Raw genomic sequence first — 25,085 nt, 5'->3', positions numbered from 1 at the left:
ATCATACCACTTTTGAAGAACTGAAAGTTTACAGGTCCCTAGAACTATCTCTGAAAATAGCTGCACAAACCCCCTGAAGCTTCGGGTAGTATGCTCTCCACTTAACAAAGAGCTCAAAAGTCAGGTAATTGGCTGGAAAAATGAGCAAATGGTTGGGGGCACAGAATAAGACTATAGAAGGTTATTTTCTTGGTAAAAAGCTATTTTCTTAAGTCCTTGGCAACAAGGAAGATCAAAACATACAACCAGAGGAAGACAACAAAGTCAAAGCTCCTACATCCAAAGCCTCCAAGAAAAGTATGAAATGGTCTCAAGCCATGGAAGAGCTCAAAAAGGATTTTGAAAATCAAGTAAGAGAAATAGAGGAAAATTTTAAAGAGAAATGAGAGTAATGCAAGAAAATCATGAAAAACAAATCAACAGCTTACTAAAGGAGACCCCAAAAAATGCTGAAGAAAATAATACCTTTAAAAACAGACTAACCCAAATGGCAAAAGAGGTTCAAAAAGGCAATGAGGAGAAGAATGCCTTAAAAAGTGGAACTGGCCAGATAGAAAAGGATGTCCAAAAGCTCAATGAAGAAAATAATTCCTTAAAAATTAGAATGGAGTAAATGGAAGCTAATGACTTTATGAGAAATCAAGAAATTATAAAACAAAATCAAAAGAATGAAAAAAGAGAAGAAAGCATGAAATATCTTAGGGGAAAAACAACTGACCTGGAAAATAGATGCAGGAGAGATAATTTAAAAATTATTGGACTACCTGAAAACCATGATCAAAAAAAGAGCCTAGACATCATCTTTCAAGAAATTATCAAGGAAAGTGCCCTGATATTCTAGAACCAGAGGGTACAATAGAAATGGAAAGAATCCAATGATCACTTCCTGAAAGAGAATCCAAAATGAAAACTCCTATGAATTTTGTAGCCAAATTCCAGAGTTCCTAGGTTAATGAGAAAATATCACAAGCAGCTAGAAAGAAACGATTCAAGTATTGTATTGTGGAAACACAATCAGCATAACACAATATTTAGCAGTTTCTACACTAAAGGATCAGAGGGCTTGTAATATGATATTCCAGAAGTCAAAGGGGGTAGGATTAAAGCCAAGAATCACTTACCCAGCAAAACTGAGTAAAATACTTGAGGGGGGAAAATTGAATTTCAATGAAATAGAGGACTTCCAAGCATTCTTGTTGAAAAGACTGGAGCTGAATAGAAAATTTGACTTTCAAATATAAGAATCAAGAGTAACATGAAAAGGTAAACAGGACAGAGAAGCCATAAGGGACTTATTAAAGCTGAACTGTTTACATTCCTTCATGGAAAGATGATATTTGCAACTCATGAAACCTTTATCAGCATTAGTTAGAGGAAATATATATGTGTGTGTGTGTGTGTGTGTGTGTGTGTGTGTACACACACACACACATATATATATACACATATATACATATATATACTCACACACGTACATATATGAATATATACATACATATATATGTGTTGTATATACATATGTATAAATAATATGTGTGTATGTGTATGTATACACATATGTATGTGTGTATGTGTGTATGTATATGTGTGTATGTGTGTGTATAGACAGAAGGCACAGGGTGAGCTGAATATGAAGGGATGATACCTAAAAAATAAAATTACATGTTGAGACAAATGTTTTGGGAGAAAGAGAAAGGGAGAGGTGGAATGTAGTAGATCACCTTACATAAAAGAGACAAAAAATAGCTTTTACAATGGAGGGGAAGAGGGGGGAGATGAGAGGGAATAAGTGAGCCTTACTCTCATCAGATGTGGCTTAAGGAGGGAATAACAAACACACTCAATTGGGTATGGTAATCTGTCTTACCTTACAGGAAAGCAGAGGGGGAAGAGGATAAGTAGGGTAATAATAGAAGAGACAGAAGATTGGGGGAAGGGGCAGTCAGAACCAAATGCTTTTGTGGAGGGATAGGTCAAAGGAGAGGATAGAATAAATGGAGGGGAGGACAGAATAGAGGGAAATATAGTTAGTCTTTCACAACATGACTGTCATGGAAGTGTTTTGCATGACTACACATGTATAACATCTATCAAACTTCTTTCTTTGTCAATGAAGGTGGGTGGAGAGGGAGGGAGGGAGAGAATGTGGAACTAAAAGCTTTAACAATGAAGGTTAAAAATTGTTTTTACATGCAACTGGGAAATGAGACATACAGGCATATGGTTTAGAAATCTATCTTGCCCTACAGGAAAATAGAAGGGAAAAAGATAAGAGAAGGGGTGGGGGAGGGGGGTGATAGAAGGGACAGCAGATTGGAGGAAGAAGTAATAAGAATGGACACTGTCATGGGGTGGGGGCAGGGGAGAGTTGGGAAGAAAAGTTGGAATTAAAATCTTGTGCAAGTGAATATTGAAAACTGAAAATAAATTAAAAAAATAAAGTAATTTTTCTTAAGTGTAAATCTCACCATTTGACTTCCCTACATATTCATTTCCTGTAGCTTCCAATCTCCTCTAGGATAGAACATAAACACCTACGTTTAGCTTTTCACCTTCACGACCTGACCCCAACCCATCTTCCCCACCTCATTAGATATTACTGCACATCCTGTACTTTGTGATTCAGCCTATCTGGTCTTCTCTCTTTCCCTCACATACAGCACTCCATATCCCTTCTCTGTACATTGGCACTGACCATCCCTCAGAGGGGAATGCGCTCCCTCCCTGTCTCCATCTCAGAGAGACCTTATCTTCCTTTAAAGATATAGCTCAGGCATTATCTTCCCTATGAGGCATTTCTTGATACCACCAACTGCTAGTGACCTTCTCCCAAAACCCTTTGTATTTAATGACTTGGTATACGTTTGTATCAATTAACTTTGTATTAGTGAGGAATATATTCTTATGTTCATTTGTTGTTTCCCCTATCAGAAAGTAAACTTTTTACAAGTAGACATTGCTTACTTATTTGTTCTTGTAGCCCTAGTGTCTGAAACATAATAGGCATTTAATAAATGATTACTGATTTTATTGACATGACAAAAAAGACAAGGAAAAATGTACTCCTTTAGAGATATTCATGAGGAGATTGGATGTCTATGTAGCTAATGATTTCACCAAGAATAGAAGTTTACAAGAAAAGCAGGATACCATTTTCTTAGGGTTATTATAAAAGGGATTTTGGTTCAGGTATAAGCATAAGTAGATGACCTCTCTAGTCTCTCCCTTAGTTCATGTTTGGAGAGGTTCACTCCTAAAAGTGTAACTTCTGAGTAATGTACTTTTCTCCCAAGACTCAGCAGCTTATGGTGGCAATCTGTTAAGGTGAAGCTTTAAGGGCAAGGGAATAAACATACATATAGTACCTCCCATGTGCCAGACACTAAGTACTTTAAAAACAAATCTCCTTTGATCGTAATAATTACCCTGAGAGGTAAGTGCTATTACAAGCCCCATTTAAAGTTGAGGAAACTGGGACAGAAAACGTTAAGTGACTTGTCCAAGGTAACCCGGCAAGTAAGCGTCTGAGGCCAGATTTGTACTCAGAACACCACAACTCCAAAGTTTTCTATCCACCTGTATCACCCAGGTGCCTTAGTTTTCTAGTGGTACTAGCAGAGGAGAGAATATGCACCATAATGAAGTCAAAGGTTTCTAAAGTATTGAAGCAATATAGAAGCCATTGACTTAAGTATATTTGTCCATTCAACTTGGTTTTATTAGATTCAGACCATAATTCAAGCCTGTTCAGATTTTTTTGGAGTTCATTCTATTATCCAACATGTTAGTTTTCTCTTTCAGCTTATCATTTCCATGGATTTGATCAGCCTGTCATCTATAACTTCTTAGAAGCCAATGACCCAATGTCTTCTTACAAAGACTGGCATTCCAGGTCCCCATGATAAACTGACATTAATACAAGTCACTGACAATGTAGATCCAAGGTATTGAGGTTGACTAGGTCTCAACCCTTTTGTTACTCTGTGCCTTACAAGGGAATTTTTAGAGCATGATCTAGCTTGTCTTCATAATTTAATAAGGTGTCAAGCATGTATCCTCTATACCCTGATCAAACCATACCAGGGGCACTGGATAAAATTCTGGGCATAATATTACACACAGACACACACATGCACACACATATACATGTGAATATATGTGCATATATATGTATGCATGTATTGTACACATATGTGTATATATACACACATATACATACACACATAATACACATGTGAATATATGTGTGAATATGTATTTATATATGTGTGTATATATGCGCGCACACACACACATATGTTGATGAGCTAGACTGAGGCTGGAGGCATGTGATCAAGTTGGCGAGGGACCAGCAGCAGAATTAGTTGAAGAAATGGGCATTATTTATTCCAAATAAGAGAAGTTTTAGGGTGAATGAAATGGCTGGTGTTTTTAGGTATTTGATGGATTGTCATGTTTTTGCCATCAAGACTGGTTTTGCAGCTACCCAGGAAGTTGTAGGAATGGATAGAAACTACAAATCTCAGCTAGAATTGACTATGAACAAAAACAAAAGGCATCCTGTCAAGGAGGGCTTGTCACAGCAAAATCCTCTCAATCCTTTGGTCATACTTTTCTAGATATGTTCCGGTAAGTCAATGTGCCTCCTAGCGTAAAGTTCCCACAACTGAACATAATCCTCCAGATGCCATCTGAATGGGCAATTCCCTTACTTTGGACTAAAGTTGTACTTTCTTTTTAGAGAATGTGATTGGATTTGGATTACAGAAATTTAGGTTCTAATGCTTTGGACAAGTTAATTAATCAATTTCTCAGATCCTCAGTTTAGAGGTGGAATTAGGGGACCTCTAAGTTCTCTTCCTCATTGACATCCAGGATTCTATGATCCTATGCATGATAACTAATAGTAATTGATCAGGATGACTTCCTGAGATACTATGATTGCATATAGAGTAAGGTAGTTGATGGAGCATCTATCTCAGAGCCAGGAAGGCCTATGTTCAAGTCTCACTTCTGAAATACACTGGCCTGGTGACCTTGGGTAAGATACTCTCAATGCTGTGGAAAACTCTATGATTATAAAATGTAGAGAAATTGTCTCTAGACTTCTCTCTAAGACTATGAGTTGTAAAAGGAGTTACTTACCGGCAAGTTTTGAATACCAAGGAAAAAGAGGTCCAACCCCTACAAGTAAATCAACTTACTCATTTTGATCTAAAATCATGTTCCTCTTACATTTCTAGCCAACCAACCCAAGTAGAAAGATCAAGAACAAATACGTAGTTTCATAAAGTGGGAAAGAAGCTAGGAAAGCAAGAAGAAAAAACGATTATTCCTTCCTCTTCTCTCCCTTTCCCTTCTCTCTCTCTCTCTGCCTCTCTCTCTGTATCTCGTTCTCTGTCTCTCTCTTTCTCTTTCCCTCTCTCTCTCTCTCTCTCTCTCTCTCTCTCTCTCTCTCTCTCACACACACACACACACACACACACTCACACACACACACACACACACACACACACACACAGTCCTATCTTATTTCTCCATGACTGTTCAAAGTTCATATCTAAACTACCTCCTCGACATTTAAAAAAAAACTCCAATTGCTTCTGCCTCTTTGTCTCCTCTCATTCTTATTCCTGATTTCTCATTCAGCCCTTTTTTATTTAATATATTTAGTTTTCAGCATTGATTTTCACAAGAGTTTGAATTACAAATTTTCTCCCCATTTCTACCCTCCCGCCCACTCCAAGATGGTGTATATTCTGGTTGCCCTGTTCCCCAGTCAGCCCTCCCTTCTGTAACCCCACTCCCCTCCCATCCCCTTTTCCCTTTCTTTCTTGTAGGGCAAGATAAATTTCTATGCCCCATTGCCTGTGTATATTATTTTCTAGTTGCATGCAAAAACTTTTTTTTTTGTTTTTGAACATCTGTTTTTAAAACTTTGAGTTCCAAATTCTTTCCCCTCTTCCCTTCCCACCCACCCTCCCTAAGCAATTCAACATAGGCCACATGCGTATCATTATGTATAACCCTTCCACAATACTCATGTTGTGAAAGACTCACTATATTTTGCTCCTTCCTAACCTATCCCCCTTTATTGAATTTTCTCCCTTGACCCTGTCCCCTTTTGAAAGTGTTTGTTTTTGATTACCTCCACCCCCATCTTCCCTCCCTTCTATCACCCCCCTTTTATCTTCTTTTTCCTCCTTTTTTCCTGTGGGGTAAATTACTGAATTGAGTATGTATGGTCATTCACCCTCACCTGACTACTCTTCCCTTCCTACGGAACTGCTTTTTCTTGCCACTTTTATGAGAGATAATTTACCCCATTCTATCTCTCCCTATCTCCCTCTTTCAATATATTCCTCTCTCATCTCTTAATTTTATTTTATGTCTTTTAGATGTCTTCCCTTCATCTTCACCTCACCCTGTGCCCTCTCTCTCTCTCTCTCTCTCTCTCTCTCTCTCTTTCTCTCTCTCTCTCTTTCTCTCTCTCTCTCTCTCTCTCTCTCTATATATATATATATATATATATATATATACACACACACACATATAAATATACATAAATATACACTCACATATACATATATATAATATATAAACAGATATGTATATGAATATTCCCTTCAGCTATCCTAATATTGAGGTCTCATGAATCATATACATCATCTTTCCATGTAAGAATCTCATTCAACTCTTATAACACTTTTCTAGTATTTCCAACATCTTTATTCTTGGATCTCTTCAAGTTAGAATCCTTTATAACCTTTACTTTTTTTTGGATCCTGATTTCTGATTAGTTCAATAGTCTTGATTTCAGCTCCATCTAAAGCTCTTCTTCCACAGTTCTTCCTTCCCTATGCTAATGGTTTCTCATCCCACCCTTTTCTGAGGCTCAGGACTATGATGGGTCATTCAGCTTTCTTTACCTAATGATGGGATTTAAAGATCTGAAAGAATCATGTTCCCATATGTTCCCATCTCTGCTGGAGGCTTTTAACCTGTGGCTTTTTTAACCAGTGCCCAGGACTTTTCTGATGCTAGTGATCAGATTGGCTAGCTCTCTGAGGTTGTGAGGGAAGAGGTTCCTGCAGAGTCTGAAATTAAGCTTTGCACTCTATTTGGCACACATTGCCCTAGAGAATTTTACAATTCTCAATGTGAATTTCTAGATCCTTTTAATGTGCTAAACTAGGGCTAGTGATTTTCCTTTCTGTGGCTTTAGAGTTTATGTCATTCTCTATTAATGAGAGCATCTTTATATAGTTTAAGGAAAGATTGTTCTATCCATAGGCACAAGACAGAGGTTCAAATCTCATCGCTCTTACTTACTTAAGGGCATGGCAAAGGTTAAGGCCCTAAACCTCTTTTATCCTGTTTCTTCAGGAAGGGATGGGTCTAGTCTATACTTCCAAGTTGACAGCTGCTATTAACATTGGGAAGACAGCCAGAATGCCAGAGATGAGAGTGGAAAGAAACTGGAGACTCTTCAACTGATCAGAAGTCAGTACTATTTGCTGTTATAGAGGAGGGCATCTTGATTTGCTAAAATGGAAATGAAAGATGGCTAGAGAGCCACACACTAAACTCAATGGCAGGAAGAATTGAGTTCAACACTTGTCTTTAATGCATTAGAGCTATATAGTGACTCTTTTGACTATCTATGACTGGAGGGGCCATTCTACACTGGTAAGAGAGTTTTCTCATCCGAGATTCTGTATGCAGATAAATTCTGGCTCGATTCTGGATAAATTCTGGAACAAAACAGACAAACAAAAAATAGGAAGGGACTATGGACCTCACAGAAATATTGCACTGAAAGGACCTTCTAAGCCTTAAAAGCACTATGTTAGGGGGAGTTATTTTTGCTAATTTTTTGCTTTCTTGCTTTGCTTTATTTTAACTACCCTGTGATTTCTTTAGTATGAGCAACTTCCTGACAAGGAAATCCCTTTCTAACAATGCAAATTGGCATCCACTCTGCAACTTACAGCCTTAAGAGCTGCTGAAGCACTCAGGGGTTAATTGATGTTGCCCAGGATCACAAAAGATGTCGAGGTCAAAGGCAATAATTGAACCTGGTTCTTTAAGACTTAGCTAGTTGGTACAGTGGATAGTGTGCTGTACTTGAAGTCAGCAGGACCTGAGTTCAAAACTGGCCAGATACTTGCTGGTTATGTGACCCTGGGCAAATCACTTATTAGCTCTTTTCCTCAGTTTCCTCAACTGTAAAATCTGAATGATAATAGCATCTCTCAGAAGACAAATGAGATAACATTTGTAAAGCTACTACAGTGTCTGGCACCTAGCGGGTGCTTAAAATCTTTATGTCTTTTCTCTTTGGCTCTGAGAGCATCTCTCTGTCCATTACACTTAGTTGTCTCTTTCTAGCTCTGCCAAAAATAATCAAATAAATATTGCAATTCATGGCAAGGATTATCAATCAATCACTCGATGTTTCTACTGAATATCCTTGTGAGTTCCCTGACCAGAACTGACAACAGTGGCCATTACTCCCCTGAATGTTTCATCTTCTTTTATTACAATGTAAGGTCCTGGATGGATCTTTTCTAAAAATGGATGGCAATAAGAAAGGCCTACTATAGATGGGAAGAAGTGGGATGGGGGCCTAGTTCCAGGCAAAGTGTAGTAAAAGCAGATTCATAAAATGTAAGAAATCGAGAAATAGAGTTCAAAGTTCCTGGGCTGTTTCAGGGGGTGCAGCGGAAAAGAAGGCATGAAGATGGTGGTTAAATCATAGGCAACATGTCATGAACATAGTCAGGAAATGGCTTGTGGCCTTGATTTTAGATAAGGTGAGGATAAAGCTGGCCTATTGGAGTAGAGGGAGCTGGGAGTAGAGTCAAAGGTATTTGTGGAAAGGAGGTGGAAGCAATCAGTTAATTCTTCATATTTTCTCCATGTTTATTTCTGCATCATGTCAGCAAGCAACACTCTTGTGGAAATGCAATCTGGCAACTGTTTCTTCAGGTGCTGGATCTGTGCTTTCTCAGCAGTCACAGGTACTGAAGACCCAGAAAAGAAAGCTTTTCCCAACAAAGTCCTTGGCAATGCCAAGTGCCATGAAATCATGAAGGTATCATTTTATCAGTTGAAATGACATGTTTAAAGATGTATTATCTTCTCTTTAGCCTCTGAATCCTTAGTCTATTTCAATTTTATGTGAGATCTCTCCTCTCTCTCCTCACCCTCCTCTCTCTGTCTCTGTCTGTCTCTCTCTCTCTCCTCCTCCCTCCTTCCCTCTCTCTCTCTGTGTATATGTTTGTGTACATATGTATATGTATGTATATATAGGCTCCCCCACTGAGATGTGACCTCCCTGAGGTTAGTGACTGTCTTGCTTTTCTATTTGGGCCTCCAGCACTTAACAATGTGCTTTTGTACATTTTGGTTTTGATGTTGTTTTCAATTGTTTTTCAGTTGCTTCTGACTCTTCATGATCTCATTTGGGGCCTTTTCTTGGCAAAGATATTGGAGCCATTTGCCATTTCCTTTTCTAGCTCAACTCACACATAAGGAACTGATGCAAATAGGGCCTTGGGAGGCTGGATTTGAATTCATTAAGATGAGCCTTACTGATTCCAGGCTCAATGTTCTATTCAATGTGCCACCTAGCTGCCCTGTGTAATAGTAAGCACTTAATAAGTGGTTTTTTCCCATTCATTCATTCTATTTTTATTGACCTTGCTAAAATGTGGGTTTCTTGAGGTCAATGGCTTTTTTTGTCTTTGTATTCCAACAACTAGATTAGGGACCAGCACATAGGAGGTACTAACTGAATTGAAATGAGTTACATAAACCTGTGAGATAGCATCATCAGCTCTGTTTTAAAAATATAGAAGCTGAGGCACAAAGACATTTAGTATAGACCAAGGTCCTTAGCTAATAGGGATTGGGGCTAGACTCCCAATCCAATTTTTCTGACACTATGCTCTTTTTCTTACACTGTGCCATATCCCAACCAGTCAATAAATTATAAGCTACTTGAGGGCAGAGAGTTGTTTTTAAATGTTCTTTTGCTGACATTGTATCATTTAATTCTAACAACTCTGTATAGCAAGGAGCCGAGTGTCTTAAGCAGTGAATGGATTATGAGTGAATGAATGAGGAACTAAGACTTTTACAAGACCTCTTTAAGTGGTTGATGATGATGATGATGATGATGATGGTGATGATGATGTAAGTGGAAGAGAAGGAAGAAAACAAGAGAGGATGAAGAAGAGCAGAAGTTGGAGAAGAATGAAGCAAAAGAGGAGAAGGAAAATGGGACAAAAACATAATTGTTATTTATCACTACGCTTTACAAAGCATTTTCCTCAAGCAGCCCTTCAGGTGGTTGCATCATTCATATTTTACAGATACAGATACAGAAGCCAATCCCAAAACAAAACAGGATAACAAACTTCCTTTGAAAAAATCTCAATCATTTCCTTAGGAATTATTAAAAAGCAAGGAAGGAAAACAAAATAACCTTATCCTTCCACTGTCCCCAGGCCTGATTTGTTCCTAAGGGAAGAAAGATCAGTGAAAAATGAAATTGTGCTTTGGTAATAAATTCTATGTCCAGGATTAGCAGAAAAGACAGTTGAGTTACTTCTACCATCAGAACTCCATTGTTTGAAATTTCACTTGATAATACTTCTCTTAGATCCTGGCCCTAGGGAAGTCAGCAGAAGTCTATCCAGTAAGGGGAGATCATTCTGATATTCAACATAATTTATGATCCTCCTACATCCATCACCTTGGGTAGAAATATGAGTTCCCAATCCCACAACAAGGACCTAATTGCCTCATAGTTATTCTGTATCTGGAACAGTTCTCAGTTGTGATGTCTGTGAATCAATGCTCCATCTCTTTTGAGAATCCATTTCCTAAAGGTATATGAACACAGTCCTGCTTTAAATTTAAGATTCCTCTGTCAGAGAGAAAAGTTTCTGACAAGAATACAGCTCTACTCTGGTCATTTCTCTTTTGATAGGATCTATGGGGCATCTTGTATACTTTTTCCCAATGACTTCATGTCTATTCTGTTTCTCTCTGTGACTCTACCAATTTGATTTAACATCTACTTGCTTGTGCTTAGTAGCTAAGGGATGTCTGTTACTGTCATAACTGGACTCTATTAGGTACATCATTCCAAAATGTTGTCCTCTCACGTTTCTTAGTCCTGTTCTGGAAGTGATGACCACACTCCCCATATAGTTCTAGAGCAGGCATGGTTCAGCTATCCAAATAAAAGAAGGTGCATCAAATTTGACAGAGCAAAGTTGATGAACATTAACTTCTTAGAAGACCTAATTGAGAGACGTGTAAAAGCCAAGATGTCTTTGGGGAACCTGAAGTCTGTATCAGAACTTATTCAAGTTTTTTTGGATATTTAAGACATTTCCATTTGACTCTCAGAGATTCTCTCTCTCTCTCTCTCTCTCTCTCTCTCTCTCTCTCTCTCTCTCTCTCTCTCTCTCTCTCTCTCTCTTTCAAAAAAAGGTTACATCTTGAATAAGGAAAAGATGGGAGACAGAGACCCAGAGACTGACTCTCCTACCCTCATTTTTGTTTTGCATTGTATCTGGATTCATTTAAAATTCAGCTCAGATCCTCCCTTCTGCAAAAGGCCTTTCCCAGTCTCTCTCAAAACTAGTGCCCCTTCAAGATTGTCTCTGTTTACAACCTATAGATCTTATATGCATGTGGTTTGTTTGCGTATTGTCTCTCTCATTAGAACACGAACTCTTTAACAGCAAGAATACTGTTTTTTTCTCTCTTCTTAAAAAAAAGTGTTATTTCACTGACTGGACAATCTGAGTCGGAGGACAGGAAGCTCTGAAAATAGTCTTGCCAAGGAATCACTAAGACTTGATAGTGGGTATTTAGCCAGCTAGAATAGACTCAGCTCTAAAGCAGTCTCTCTACTCCAACTATTGTATAGTCCACAGAGAGAATAATAGGAGGGGATAGTGTGCTGGTTCTGGACCCCAGAGTACCTAGTTCAAATACTGATTCTAATATGCAAAACTTGTGTGACTTGGGGCATAATACTAAATTTCCCTGGGCTACAGTTTTCTCATCTGTAGAATGATTGAGACTATTTGGTATCAGAGCTCAAATTTTATAAATCTATTATCTTATAACTATTGCTTTCCTTGATCTGTACAATTTTATTAATTAATGCAACATAAGATTGATAAATTCCAAAGCAGTCATTTTACACTAGTAGCCCTTAATTAAGCCTGTGGTCAGCTAAAATCTCTTGACATTTCAGAAGAACAAGTATTAAGTTTATACAATTCATCTTTGGTCCTGAGAGCAGGACTTTACGTTTATCTCTGTAAAGTTATATTTTGAAGGTTTGACATTTACCTAAACTAGATTTTTTTCAATTTTTTTCATTTTTTCTAATATTACGGTTCCAATACTGTGTCCTGTAAAAATGGATAATCATGATTTTTGGGTCTTTCAAGTAAATAACAAAAATGATGAAGAAATCTTAACTCTCTCACATACCACTAGAGACCTGCTCCAATTGAAATACATACGTGAATCAACAGTCTTTGGGTAAAATTGTTTAACAAGCTAGAAAGCTGCATAACTATGCCCAATTTAGGTCCTTCAGTCTTGCCTCAAGAAATCATTTCAAGATAAACTTTGTTAATTCGAACTTCGCCTGACAATGCTTTCACTCTGAAACATCCATAGTTATTCTTTCTGCCACTTTATAGAATTACACTGTCTTCCATAACAAAGAACTTATCCCTGAATGGTTTACATTACTGCTCTGAAAATAACTTTAAAAACATAGCTTTTTTCTGTCTTCAGTGTTTTCCTGAAAAACCAGTTCATTCTACACTGGGGTTATCATTTTTTATGTCATAGATCCTTTCAGCAGTCTGGTGACTGCCTGGTGAACCCCTTCTCCGAACATCTATATCTATAATACATCTATTTCGATCTCTCTATCTCTCTATCTATCTATTTGATTTATAACCAAAGTTAATGAGGAATTTCAGTTAGAGGTTAATGAAAACAACCATGTATTTTTTCCCATCCAATTCGTGGATGCCCTGGAACCTATCAGCAGAACTTTGGGAGTCTGTGGATACCAAGAACATTTAATCTATTCAAGAATTTTTAGCTGTCCAGGTCCTATTCTTATGGGATTTGCCAGTCTATTACATTTTTCTGTGTGTGTATGTATGTTGTGAGTTTGTATATACATATACATATACAGAGAAAATATTATTTTTGTTAACCTTTGTACATATATTTACATGTTTATATATGTATAAAACATATATAAGCATATAATATATATGCATATATATAACTGTGTTTATATAAACACATATGCATATATAAATATGTCAACACATAAAAATTTTAATATTATTTGGGTTTAGTTTTTTAACAAACTATGAAATCATATCGCTATAACCAATTTATCTCTGTCTTGTCCAAACAATTCATTTCAAGAGAAACTTTGTTAATTCCACTTCTCCTGATAATGTTTTTTTCCCCTCCTTCTTTCTCTGTGTATCCATCTCTCTCTGTTTCTTTGTCTTTCTGTGTTTCTGTCTCAGTTTCTCCCTATCTCTGTCTTTATATATACATTATATATATATATGTTTATATATATAATCCACTATATATATATGCACACATACGCACATATATATATACATATACATATACATATATATATATATATGTACATCTATCTGTTAATTTCTTTCCTTTATCTTTTATACATAAGGTCTTCAAATTTGAGTTCACCAGACAGCTCTACATTGGTCTTTGATATCTTCTCTTTCATCATTGGGATTATTTACCATTGTATAGCCAAAATTTCATCTTTTCAAGCTTCCTAACCACCAGAGGTTCTTTTTTTTAGAATTTTTGGGTAATGAAATCATGTCTTTCCTTCCCTGCCCACTCAGATTAATTCTAAAGGACATCCCTATGTACAGTATTCCTTTCCTTTATCATGTAGAATAGCAAAGTTAAAGACGTAGTCACATTCTGCTAACCTTCATTGCCAAATACCATTCAATTACTCCGTGTTCATTGAGTTTAACTCTAAAGCGCCTGGTTGCTACCTTTGAGGTCCCGATTCCGTTCTGTGATTCCAGACAGGCAGGGAGGTATCCTCTTTTATGCCTCCTGCCATACAACTGACGATATTCCTTAGCCATTTAGTGACAATAATACCAATTGGCTCACTTTAAAACTTGTTTGTTTTCATTCATCTCAAAGATCTTTTATGATAGGGTGTGTCTGGGGGTAGAAGTGGATACGCTGACTCCATGGAACCTCTGATAGCTTTTTTGCGGCCCTGTGCTCCCTGAACCTAAGAGGGCTGGTCTAACCAGTTTAGCATATCATACTCTGAGTCTGGAGCTTAGATGAAACTGGCACACCCTACAATATTCATTTGGGTAGCTCATTTGGAATATGGAGATCAGTCACTTTTTTTCTATTATAACTGTCCTTGTTCTCTCTTCTCACCATATCATCCCCATCTCATTATCTTATTGCTTTATCATTAGAGGCATGGATTTATCCTCCAGGTCTAACTCTAGGTGGTCCAACTCACTCCAACTCCCTCTTTTTCTCTATAGTGTCAACACAAAGTGACCCCCTTTGGGGTGTTCTTTGATTTAGGATTATTGAACAGCTTATTGACTGATCAATTAATGCAAAGAGGAAAACTATTCTTCTAGATAATAAGACATAAGCAACAAACAGCTTGAGATGACTTCTTTGACCTCCACTTCCTGAGAGAGGACTTTGCTTCAGGGATTATGAGACTTGCAACCTACCTGGGTGACCTTGGACAAGTTATTTAACCATCTCATATTTCTCACCCATAAAATGGACATAAGAATATTTGTACTATCAAATGAATAATTCAGTTGCTGGCGATGGTGCGATATACAAGCTTTATAAATTTCAAATTTCAATGTAAATAGGAGTCATATTATTACTCTAGCTCCACACTTTTAATTAATATGACTTTGGGCATGTCTCTTCATTCACATAAATCCCAACACCCAGAGCCTTGATATTCCCATCTATCAAATGTATATAATATTTGCACCACTCATCTCACAGGGTTGTTATATAGGAAGCAGCCTGTTAATCTTGAAGCAATATATAAATATGGATGGTCATCATTGCTATCATTCTATCCACAGAACACAAGACCTAGTAAAAGTCTAAAGGACTTGGACATTTAGAGTAGAAGGAAAAAACAGGGGTATAGTGCATGAGGAGAGTAAATTTTGCAAGGTTTAAAAATAAGCAAAACAAGCAAGTGGAAGAGATGTTCTTTGTACCCACAGAGGACAGGGTGAAAATTATACTCAAACTGCAGCAAGGGGGCTTTAGCCATAAGGAGAAATTTTCTGCTCTAGTACATATTATTAGGAGACTGTGTGATTCCTACCTCAAGAGGCTCTTTAGAGAAAAAGCAAGCATTTTTGGGATTGTTTGGTGATCCAACTTCCTAATGTTCCTTTAGGCCACATGAAACCATGATACAGATCCAAGGAATGAACTGGGCAATAGCCAAACATCCAATAGGTCAGGTGACATTTTTACCCTTTTGCTGAACCCAGCCTTCCCAAATATCTAGTTCTTCATTGCCTCAATGCCTCCTTGAAAAGCAGAAAGGAAATTAATATATCACTGGGCTATATGGATGTGTTAACATTAGAATGAGAATGAGAGCTGTGACATTTCATGAACATTGGCAGACCAAACATAGAACCATGTTGTATAACATTTGGATGTGATTCCCCATCTTTTTTTTATTTCAAGAGTTAGTGAAAAAAGAGAGAAGGCAAGGAGGGAGATATAGGGACAATAAAAAGGATGAAAAAGAAAAGGTGAACAGAAGTGAAAAAATCTCCATCTGGAACCTCAACCACTATAAAATGGTACCCCATCAACATTAGGCAAACCAGGAACAGGATAAAACATGATGTAAACATTTTCTAGCACGATAAGCTAGGCTTTTATCTCTCACTGCAGATGAGAGGGGTGCAAGGTGAATGTGAAGTCAGCAAGCCCAGCTCAGTCTTTAATCATCTTCAGAATGAGAAAATACAGGTCTCCATGATCCTTGACCCCATACCCCATAATATTTTAAAATTAATGAGCCAACAGCTCAGGCCCAAGTAAAGCCCCTGCAGTTTCCCCTGAAAGGTAAAAAGAAACTCTGTTATTATACATTAAAAGAGGGGGAAAAAGTTGATTTAGCATGTCATAGTGGTTAAAGGGCTTTAAGACATGGGTTCAAATCTATTCCCTAACACATTCTAACTGTGGGACCACGGACACATCATTCAAACTCTTAAAATCCCAAGCAACTCTAAAAGTTGACTAATTACAGATGACTTGCTGATAGCCATACCTAATGGAAATTTCCAGATAAAGAAGTGGTCCTCCCTGCCAAGTTCAAGTCATCTACATGGATCCTTGATCCTATGCCCTCCTATCTTATCCTACAGATTGTCCTTACTATCCTTTTCCTTCTATCTAACAGTAAATTTCTCCTTGTCTCTCTCATGCTTTACTTTTTTAAATAACAATTAAGAACACCTCTTACTCGATCCCACTATCCCCTATAGTCATGATTCTGTCCCTCTCTTCCACTACTCAGCTAAATTACTGAAAACAGGCATCTGGATTCAATGCCTCCATTTCTTTGGTCCAGCCACACCAACTGACTAACTGATCCTGTCACTCAACATTCTATCTCCCATTTCTGTACCGTTGGGGCTGTGACAGTTTTGTACTACAGCAGAATACTGCATAAGATTATCATTGAAGTAATTTTTTTTCTCAGAAAATCCAAGGCAGTCCGCTTTAAATTTTGTCAAATCTGTGTATTATTTTGGAATTGATATTGGCATGGATATGTCTACCACACCTGCAATGCTCCCTTTACTCACTTCATCCTTAGATGATCCCTAGCATCCTTCAAGACTCAGCTCAAAGAATTCCTTTCCTAGTAACCTCCCTGGCAACTGCCTCTCACTCTTAGGTGACCTTCCATATATCTGTATGTATCTTGTATATAACTACATATGCACACTTTTCCCTTTTTTCACATCCTCAGTGCTTCATAAAACACCTAGAATATAATAAGCACTTTTAAAAAAAGTCAGTTAATTGTTTGATGGTTTTGGATTCCTTCACCAAGCACTCCCCATAGGGATGAAATCATCAGCCTAGAACTACTCTTTAAAAACCAAAACAAAACAAGACAACAGCTAATAAGACATCAATCACCTCTTAGTCATTATATCACAGCAAATGGAATTGGAAGAATCTTAGATATCATCTAGTCATTTTATGTAGGGATATTTGCTGAGACACCCCAGGATTAAATGCCTTGATCAACTTCACCCAACTAGTCAAGCTTATGGTAATCTTTTGGCTCTTCCTCCAAAGCACTAACCATTTATGTTGACAGACTTAAACTCTAAAAGTGGAAACCCTATTTCTTCTCTTCCTGTTATAAACTTCCAAGACCACAAAATAATATCCCACACACATTCTGAACTCAGGTAACACTGTATCCCTACCATGCCATTTTCATGCATTTTTTGGTTTATTATGGCTTTGTGTGTGTGTGTGGGTGTGTGTGTAAGGACTCTTTGTTGCTGTCGTTATTCAGTTGTTTCAGTCATGTCTGACTCTTCATGGTCTCTTTTGGGATTTTCTTGGAATAGATACTGGAGTTCTTTGCCATTTTCTCCAGCTCATTTTACAGATAAGAAAACTGAGGCAAACAGGGTTAAGTGACTCGTCCAAGGTCACACAACTAATAAGCATTTGAAGCTCGATTTGAATGCTGGTCTTCCTGCTTCCAGACATGGCACTCTGTCCACTGTGTCACCCAACTGCCCCTTAATATATTAAGGTCTCTGTCTCCTCTCAGTTTTGCATATTTTTCCAACTTTGATCATAGTGCCTTGCACATGGGTTGGCTGAATTCGATCCCAGTTCAAAAGTATCTAGTAGTATGCTTGCCTTTCTGGGAAAGTTCTCTTCCTAGGCAACAGGATAAGGAGAATAAAAGAGACAGATGGCTGGTGGAATCAAGGAATCTTTTGCTGAGAGACTGGAGGTGGAGCAGGCAGCCAGATGGCTACACTTGGTCAAGGCCAGAGTTAAGGACTTAAGAGATTTATACCTGACTTTCCTTATTTTCAGTGTTGTTTAAGAACATGCAGCAGCAAGGGAAATATACCTTGGGAGGCTGTGTAGACCAGTAGTGAAACCATCTGATTGAGAGTTAGAACAATTTAGTTTAAATCTCTTTCCTTTTACTTCATTTTTATTTTATTTTTAGCCAAGCATTGTCTTATTCTACAAAATGAGGTGAATGGACTAGGTTGCTTCCAGCTCTTAGTTGCTTCTATCTTCTTCAGGGATAAATCCACAGAGGAAAGCTGAGACACCAGTGGAATCCAGTTCTAGAGGAAAGCTAATCTAATGTGGTGGTTGTTGTAGTTCATCCTTCATTCTCGAAGAGGACCAATGTCATCACAAGGGTGGTCTTGACTTGCAAGTGAATTGGATTTAAATGAGGCAGAGCCATGCAAAATTGACAGCTTCACTGTCTCTTTCAGAGTCATCAAAGTCAGTGGTGAGACAAAATTCAAAGCAACTGCTGAGAGCCCAGGATACTAGGATCAGATGGGAGGGATTTAGGGAGTCAACAAAGCCACATGTGACTATATGACTCACCTGTCTCCTTGGCAGCAGAGTCTATTTAATTGAACTAGTGCGGAGCTATGTCTTGCTCCCTATTTTGTGCATATTTATGTAAATATGTATTCATGTAAATATATTTTTCTATACACATGTATATGTATACAGATATACCCATAAATATATTCATACTTGTGTATATCTGTGTGTGCACAGATGTCATACGTACATATACATATAGGGATGGGGAAAGGAATTAGCATCTATTATATACTTACTGTGTGGGAGGCACTATACTAAATTCGTTTCAATATTATCTCATTTGATCAAATGATACAAATAAGGTAATATTTGTAAAAGTTTTGACAGTACCTGGCACATAATAGGCACTTAATGAATGGTTTTCTTCTTCCACCTTTTCCTCGTACACATAAACATATGAAATAATCTGGAACTATAATTTCATTGATTTGGAAAACTCTTATCCCTGAAGGAAGAACTCATTTGTAACTTCTCTATGAGGTCCCAGTCTTTGGGGCCTGCACATACATTCTCTGCCTACCGCCAATCCAACATGTGGAACTTTGAAAAATGGCTTTAGGCATGATAGCTTAGAGGTTAGTATTGTTTTGTGTCAGAAAGCCTTCTAACTGGCTTTGGAGCCAGAAGGCCTGATGGCTCAGGGGGCATGGAGCCATAAATGAATTTTCATATAAAAGGATCAATGTGCCCCTCCAATTGACTTTGTGCGGCTTTTAATCCCTGCCAGGGAGAACTGCTGTTAGCCACTTGTTGAGGGGGCAGGTGGGACAGGGAGCTAGGTGCTTTTTTCTCCATTCCCCAGTAGCCAGCCCAAGCACCTGGAGTAGTGTGTATGTGTGTGTGTGTATGTGTGTGCACACATGTGTGTTTTCATAATTTTAGTTTATTTGAAAGATGAGAATCCGGAGATAGAATTAACCTGGTTACAAACTTGTGATCTTTGAAAGATCAAAGGGGGCATCAGAGATCCCCTCAGAAACTAGACAGTAACAGAATCAACTGCAGTCAGTCATAGTAGTAGCTAAGTCCAGTAAGGATCCAATCTGGTTGACTAATAAAAGAGTAATTTATAGATTAACACCATGCCCAAAAATGAATTTGTTTCTGCTATCTGGAAGTGAGAAAATGACTACTAGGGCCACAAGTCACAAGATAGCCATGTCAAAAAGTATTTTCCTCTTTTTGGATGTTTGATCCCAATGATTTCTCCACTTTTTGAATGAGCATGGAAAATGATACGATAATTAGAAGAAGACAGGGAGTATTCAGGGACCTTTAATCAAGAGAATTTACATCCTTGACTCTGAACATATATACATATTCACTTTACACCTTTTTAATCTACATCCTTGAACCCTAGTACTGAATTCATTCAGTACAATGCAGCAAGGTCTTCCTTACCTTATTGGGTTATCCATACGTGACACCGTGAGGAAGGCAGCTAGGTTTGCTGTATAAGATGAACAGACAATCAGGGTGAAAAGCCACCAGCTCCCCATAACAATGCGCATGGCCATGGAGTTTGTGGGTGATTCTCCACCTGAAAGAAGGAAACAATGTGAAAGGCTCACTTTCCCAAAGACCATTCATAGATCACCACCAACACCCCCATTGCCATCAGTCACATTGGTAATCAATCATAGGCTTGTTTCTCATTTTGCCCTTATCCAATTTAAAAAAAGACAGTCAGGAATCCATGGAATTCATTGAAAACTCAGGGATCCACCGTGAAGGCCCCAAGACACAGCCATGCCAGTATCAACTGCCAAGTAACATAGAATTTGCCAAAAATCAAAGCAGACTGCCTTGGATTTTTAAAAATGACTTCATTGGTAATCTTATACATTATTCCTTTGTGGTACAAAACCTCCAAGGCCACAAGCTATGATTTGGGATGTTTCCAATTTCCAATTTCCATTTCATATTCAGGAAAAACATACAAATATGATATTACCTCCCACCCATGAATTCTTATGTATTTTTTCTTTGCAACCTTCAAAAAACATGATGGCATGATGTGCCATGCCAGGGTTTTTATTAATATCCTGGCTTCCCTTGATGAATCTTTTTAGAATGTTCTGGAACTATTATGTTTGACTTTTAGTCAAAGGCTTCCCCTACGAGTCCAATTATTTCTCCCAGATCCCTTAGGTGGTTGCTTAAGAAGGCTCTCAGGGGCACATTGCCTTTCTCCAGCCCACCAGGTCTCTGCTGAGGCAAGAATCAGAGCCAAAAATCACATTAGGAGCTGTGTGAATTTGTAGTTTCCAGCCAAAATTTGACAATTCCATAACTCACTGAATACTACCCAAAAAGCTCTGAAAATGCATGAGCTCTAAACATCTCAGGAATGCTTAGACTCTGTTTGGATTCTTGCTAAACAATCTCAGTGTTTTTCCCCCAACATTAATATCTTTAAATTAAGCGGAAAATCAGCTTTTATTTGACAGCATTCTGTGCAAAATGATCCACCCAAGGTAAAATCAAATAAAAAATAACAGCAAACGTGAGCTTTCCAAGTTAATTTTAATCAAAGTGAAGACGTGGAATGTAAAGGCAGGTCTGGTATCATTTTATTCATTTCTAGGCATCACTGAGATTGAAATAATTCCGTAGGTACTGAGCAATGATCTAGAGCAGGATAAATTATTTTAAAATTTCTTTTTGTTTTTGTTTTTTTGTTCTTAAATGAGGCTTTGGACACTTACCAGAGATTTCCAAGAGTATAAGGAAAGGGAACTGAACAAGGATCTACAACATACCTTGCTGTACAAAGGCTCCATAAACAATCCATATGGCGCTGTGAAGGGTGGAGGATGCTGATGGACTAGACTGTGAAGAGTTCTGCAACCTGACGGCCTGTATCCTGTTCAATACAAATATCAAAACACCAACCACAGGGATGGCTGCTGCGATGCAGGCCCAAACAGCAAAGTCAAAAGGAGCAAAGAGGGAGAAAATGTTGATTTTCTCTTCCGGCTTCTTGATGAGAATCCCCACTGAGTAATCCATGTACCGTTTGCTGAAGTCTACAACACTCTCCCGTTCTGGTGTGATGGTGATGGCTGAGATGGCCATGTCTGCTCTCTGAAACATAAAGTCAACCAGTTAAATATCTTGTCTGCTTCTGAAGATCCCTGTGGCTCATGGAAAGAAAAGGGGTATTTTCATTTAAAGGGAGGATGCCCACAATCCATCATCAGAGTCTCCTGTGCTCCAAGATATATTTGTTCTATGTTGTTTTGTTCATAAATTGCACCCCCACCCCCACTCCCATAGGGATCTGGCTTCCATGTTCTCCCTTGTTCCCTTGAGACCCTGGATACGTATGTGTGAAACTGATGGCTATAGTTGGGGTATGATCTGTAACTGGAACCACACAAAGGGTCAAATCATTGACCATGAGCTGATCAGTCTGTCACATCCCTTATAATGTGGTAGATTAATCATCTCTAGGGAAAATCTCAATACTTGACTGCATACAGGTCAACTCTGGTCTTTTCCTCACCTTTCCAACCTCATTCCTTTGGAAACACTAAATATTTTTTTTTAATAAAACCCCACATTTATTTCATAGAATCCCAGAATCTCAGACTTGAAAAGGACTTCAGAGGTCAGATCGCACAACCTATAAAGTAATGAAAACCACCTCCTAAACATCTCAGATAAAATGTCACCTAGTCTTCTCTGGATGACTTCTGCTGAGCAGGACTGCTACTGCCTTTCCAGGCAAACCATAACAACCACATTTATTTTGGCAATTTTTGTTGTATGGTTTCCACTTAACTCCATTACAAGCTTATTTTTTTCTAGTCTCCATTTTGTTTGCCCTTGAAAACATTTACTGTTTCCTGTTTGCCTTTAATCTTCCAGTGTATGGCTTGGTATCAGAAGACCTGGGTTCAGATCCTGCCTCAAGCACTTACTAGGTATGTCACCTTAGATGAATCACTTGAGCTCTTAGAATCAATTTTCTCCATCATTATTATGGGTATAATAAAAGCTGTATGAACCTATGCCCCAGAGTTATTAAAAAAGAAAATCCTTTGTGAATTGCGAATAGCTAGATCAATGCATATAATTATCTCTTCCTATAGAAGATTAAGACTTTTAGTGCATATTTCTTTTTTAATTAATTACTTCGCTTTTAGTTTTCAACATTCACTTCTATAAGATTTTCAGTTCCAAATTTCTTCCACATTCCCCCCCATCCCAAGATGGTGTGCAATTTGATGTAGTTTTTACATATACATTCATATTAAACCTATTTTCACATTAGTCATGTTGTAAAGAAGAATTAGGACCTATGGGAGAAACTACAAGAAAGAAGAAGCAAGAAGGTTAGGACTCTTGAGAAAAGACAGGTTTTTCTTTCTTTATTTTTTCCAGATATCTCCCCTGAACACAGCACTATACTTGACAAGCATTAGATGCTTAAGGAATGTGTGTCAAAAAGTATTTGCTCAAATCTGTAGACCTTATCTGCCCCAGGAAGCCTTGCCTCTTTAATAAAAGCCACCAAACTTTCAGGATTGTTGTGAAGATCAAATGAGATAACATTTGTTAATAGTACTTAGCACAGTGCCTGGCACATAGTAGGCACTAAATAAATGTTTATTCTTTTCTCTCTTCCTTGAGGACTCTAGCCTATGATGAAATTTCTGTCCTACAGACTCCTTCAGTAATTACTCTCTACACCCCACAATTAGGCAAAAAGACTCTGATTTGGCCAGAGTGGAGCACTCTCAGTGTGGGAGTTCCCTCCTACATATCACAAACTATAACCATTCATGAACCATGAGATCATAGATTAAAACTGGACAGGATATTGGAGGTCATCAAATCCAATTTGCTCTTTTTACAGATGGTGAAACTGAGGATCAAAGAGTGAAAATGACATAATAATTTTAATCCTTTCCTCTGATTCCAAATCCATTGCTCTTTTAACTACCCCATTTTTTTCCTTCTCAAGAGTTTTCTAAATTGCCAGATGATCAGATTACAGGGGAAGAGCCAAGATGGCAGCTAGAAAGCAGGGACTCATTTGAGCTCTCCCCCAGGTCCCTCTGAACACCTGAAAAATGGCTCCAAACAAATTCTAGAGATGCAGAACCCACAAAATAGCAGAGGGAAGCAAGGCTCCAGCCCAGGACAGCCAGGATGGTCACTGGGAAGGGTCTATTGCATGGTTCCAGGAGCAGAGTGGAGCACAGCCCAGCCTGGGCTGCCTCAGGACCAACCAGACCTGGAGCCAGGCAGAACAGGCCATAGGGGTCTGAATCATTGAGCTGTGGCAGTTACCAGACTTCTAAACCCCAAAACACCAAAGACAACAGAGCAGGTCAGTGGAAAAACTTCTGTATCTGAATTAAAGGAGTACAAGGTAGGCCCCAGTCAGGTGGGCAGTGGAGTTGGTGAAGCTCTTAGACTGCTTCCAGAGCTACAGCTGCAGTTGCTTCCAGCCCCAGGCCCAACCAGTGGGAGGAATTAAGCAGCAGATCAGAGCCGGAGAGCAAAGCCTGTGTTGCCCTGCTTGGATCTGGGTTGCAATCCTGGTTGGCAGTTCTTTGGGGAGGAGGAGCACTGGTGTGGCCAAGCTTGCTGTGTAGAAGTAGCTCTGAAAATAGCAGTGCAGCCCCTAAAGCTTGGACAAAGTACTCTCTACTCTACAAGCAGTCGTACCCTGACAAAATGCTCAAGGGTCAAGTAGTTTGCTGGGAACATGAACAGGCAGCAAAATTGGACTCAGACTCAGACTCAGACTTTAGAATCTTTTTTGGTGACAAAGAACACCAAAACATACAGCCAGAAGAAGTCAGCAAAGTGAAAGAGCCTACATTAAAAGACTCCAAGAAAAATATGAATTGGTCTCAGGCCATGGAAGAGCTCAAAAAGGATTTGAAAAGCAAGCAATAGAAGTAGAGAAAAAATTAGTAAGAGAAATGAGAGTGATGCAAGAAAATAATTAAAAACAAATCAATGCCTTGCTAAAGGAGACCCAAAAAATACTGAAGAAAATAACACCTTAAAAATGGACTAACCCAAATGGCAAAAGATTTCCAAAAAGTCAATGAGCAGAAGAATGCCTTCAAAGGCAGAAATAGCCAAATGGAAAAGAAGGTCCAAAAGACCACTGAAGAAAATACTACCTTAAAAATTAGATTGGAGCAAGTGGAAGCTAGTGACTTTATGAGAAATCAAGAAATTATAAAATAGAAACAAAGGAATGAAAAAGTGGAAGACAATGTGAAATATCTCATTGGAAAAACCACTGACCTGGAGAATACATACAGGAGAGATAA

At 38.3% G+C, this 25,085-nt stretch overlaps 1 protein-coding gene across 1 annotated transcript in view; it reads right to left on the bottom strand.

Moving 5' to 3' along the window:
• The window catches only part of GRID1 (glutamate ionotropic receptor delta type subunit 1), a 1,144,779-nt gene that overhangs the window by 111,534 nt on the left and 1,008,160 nt on the right, over positions 1-25,085 (bottom strand). The window contains exons 11-12 of the mRNA XM_036735649.1: positions 21,546-21,870; positions 20,185-20,323 (exon numbers count right to left, since the gene is read on the bottom strand). Of these exons, the coding sequence (XP_036591544.1) occupies positions 20,185-20,323; positions 21,546-21,870 (464 nt within the window). The remainder of the gene's footprint in view (positions 1-20,184; positions 20,324-21,545; positions 21,871-25,085) is intronic.

The sequence above is a fragment of the Trichosurus vulpecula genome, chromosome 8 (assembly GCF_011100635.1).
Source record: "Trichosurus vulpecula isolate mTriVul1 chromosome 8, mTriVul1.pri, whole genome shotgun sequence".
NCBI lineage: Eukaryota > Metazoa > Chordata > Mammalia > Diprotodontia > Phalangeridae > Trichosurus > Trichosurus vulpecula.
This window is presented reverse-complemented; position numbering and strand designations above follow the sequence as displayed.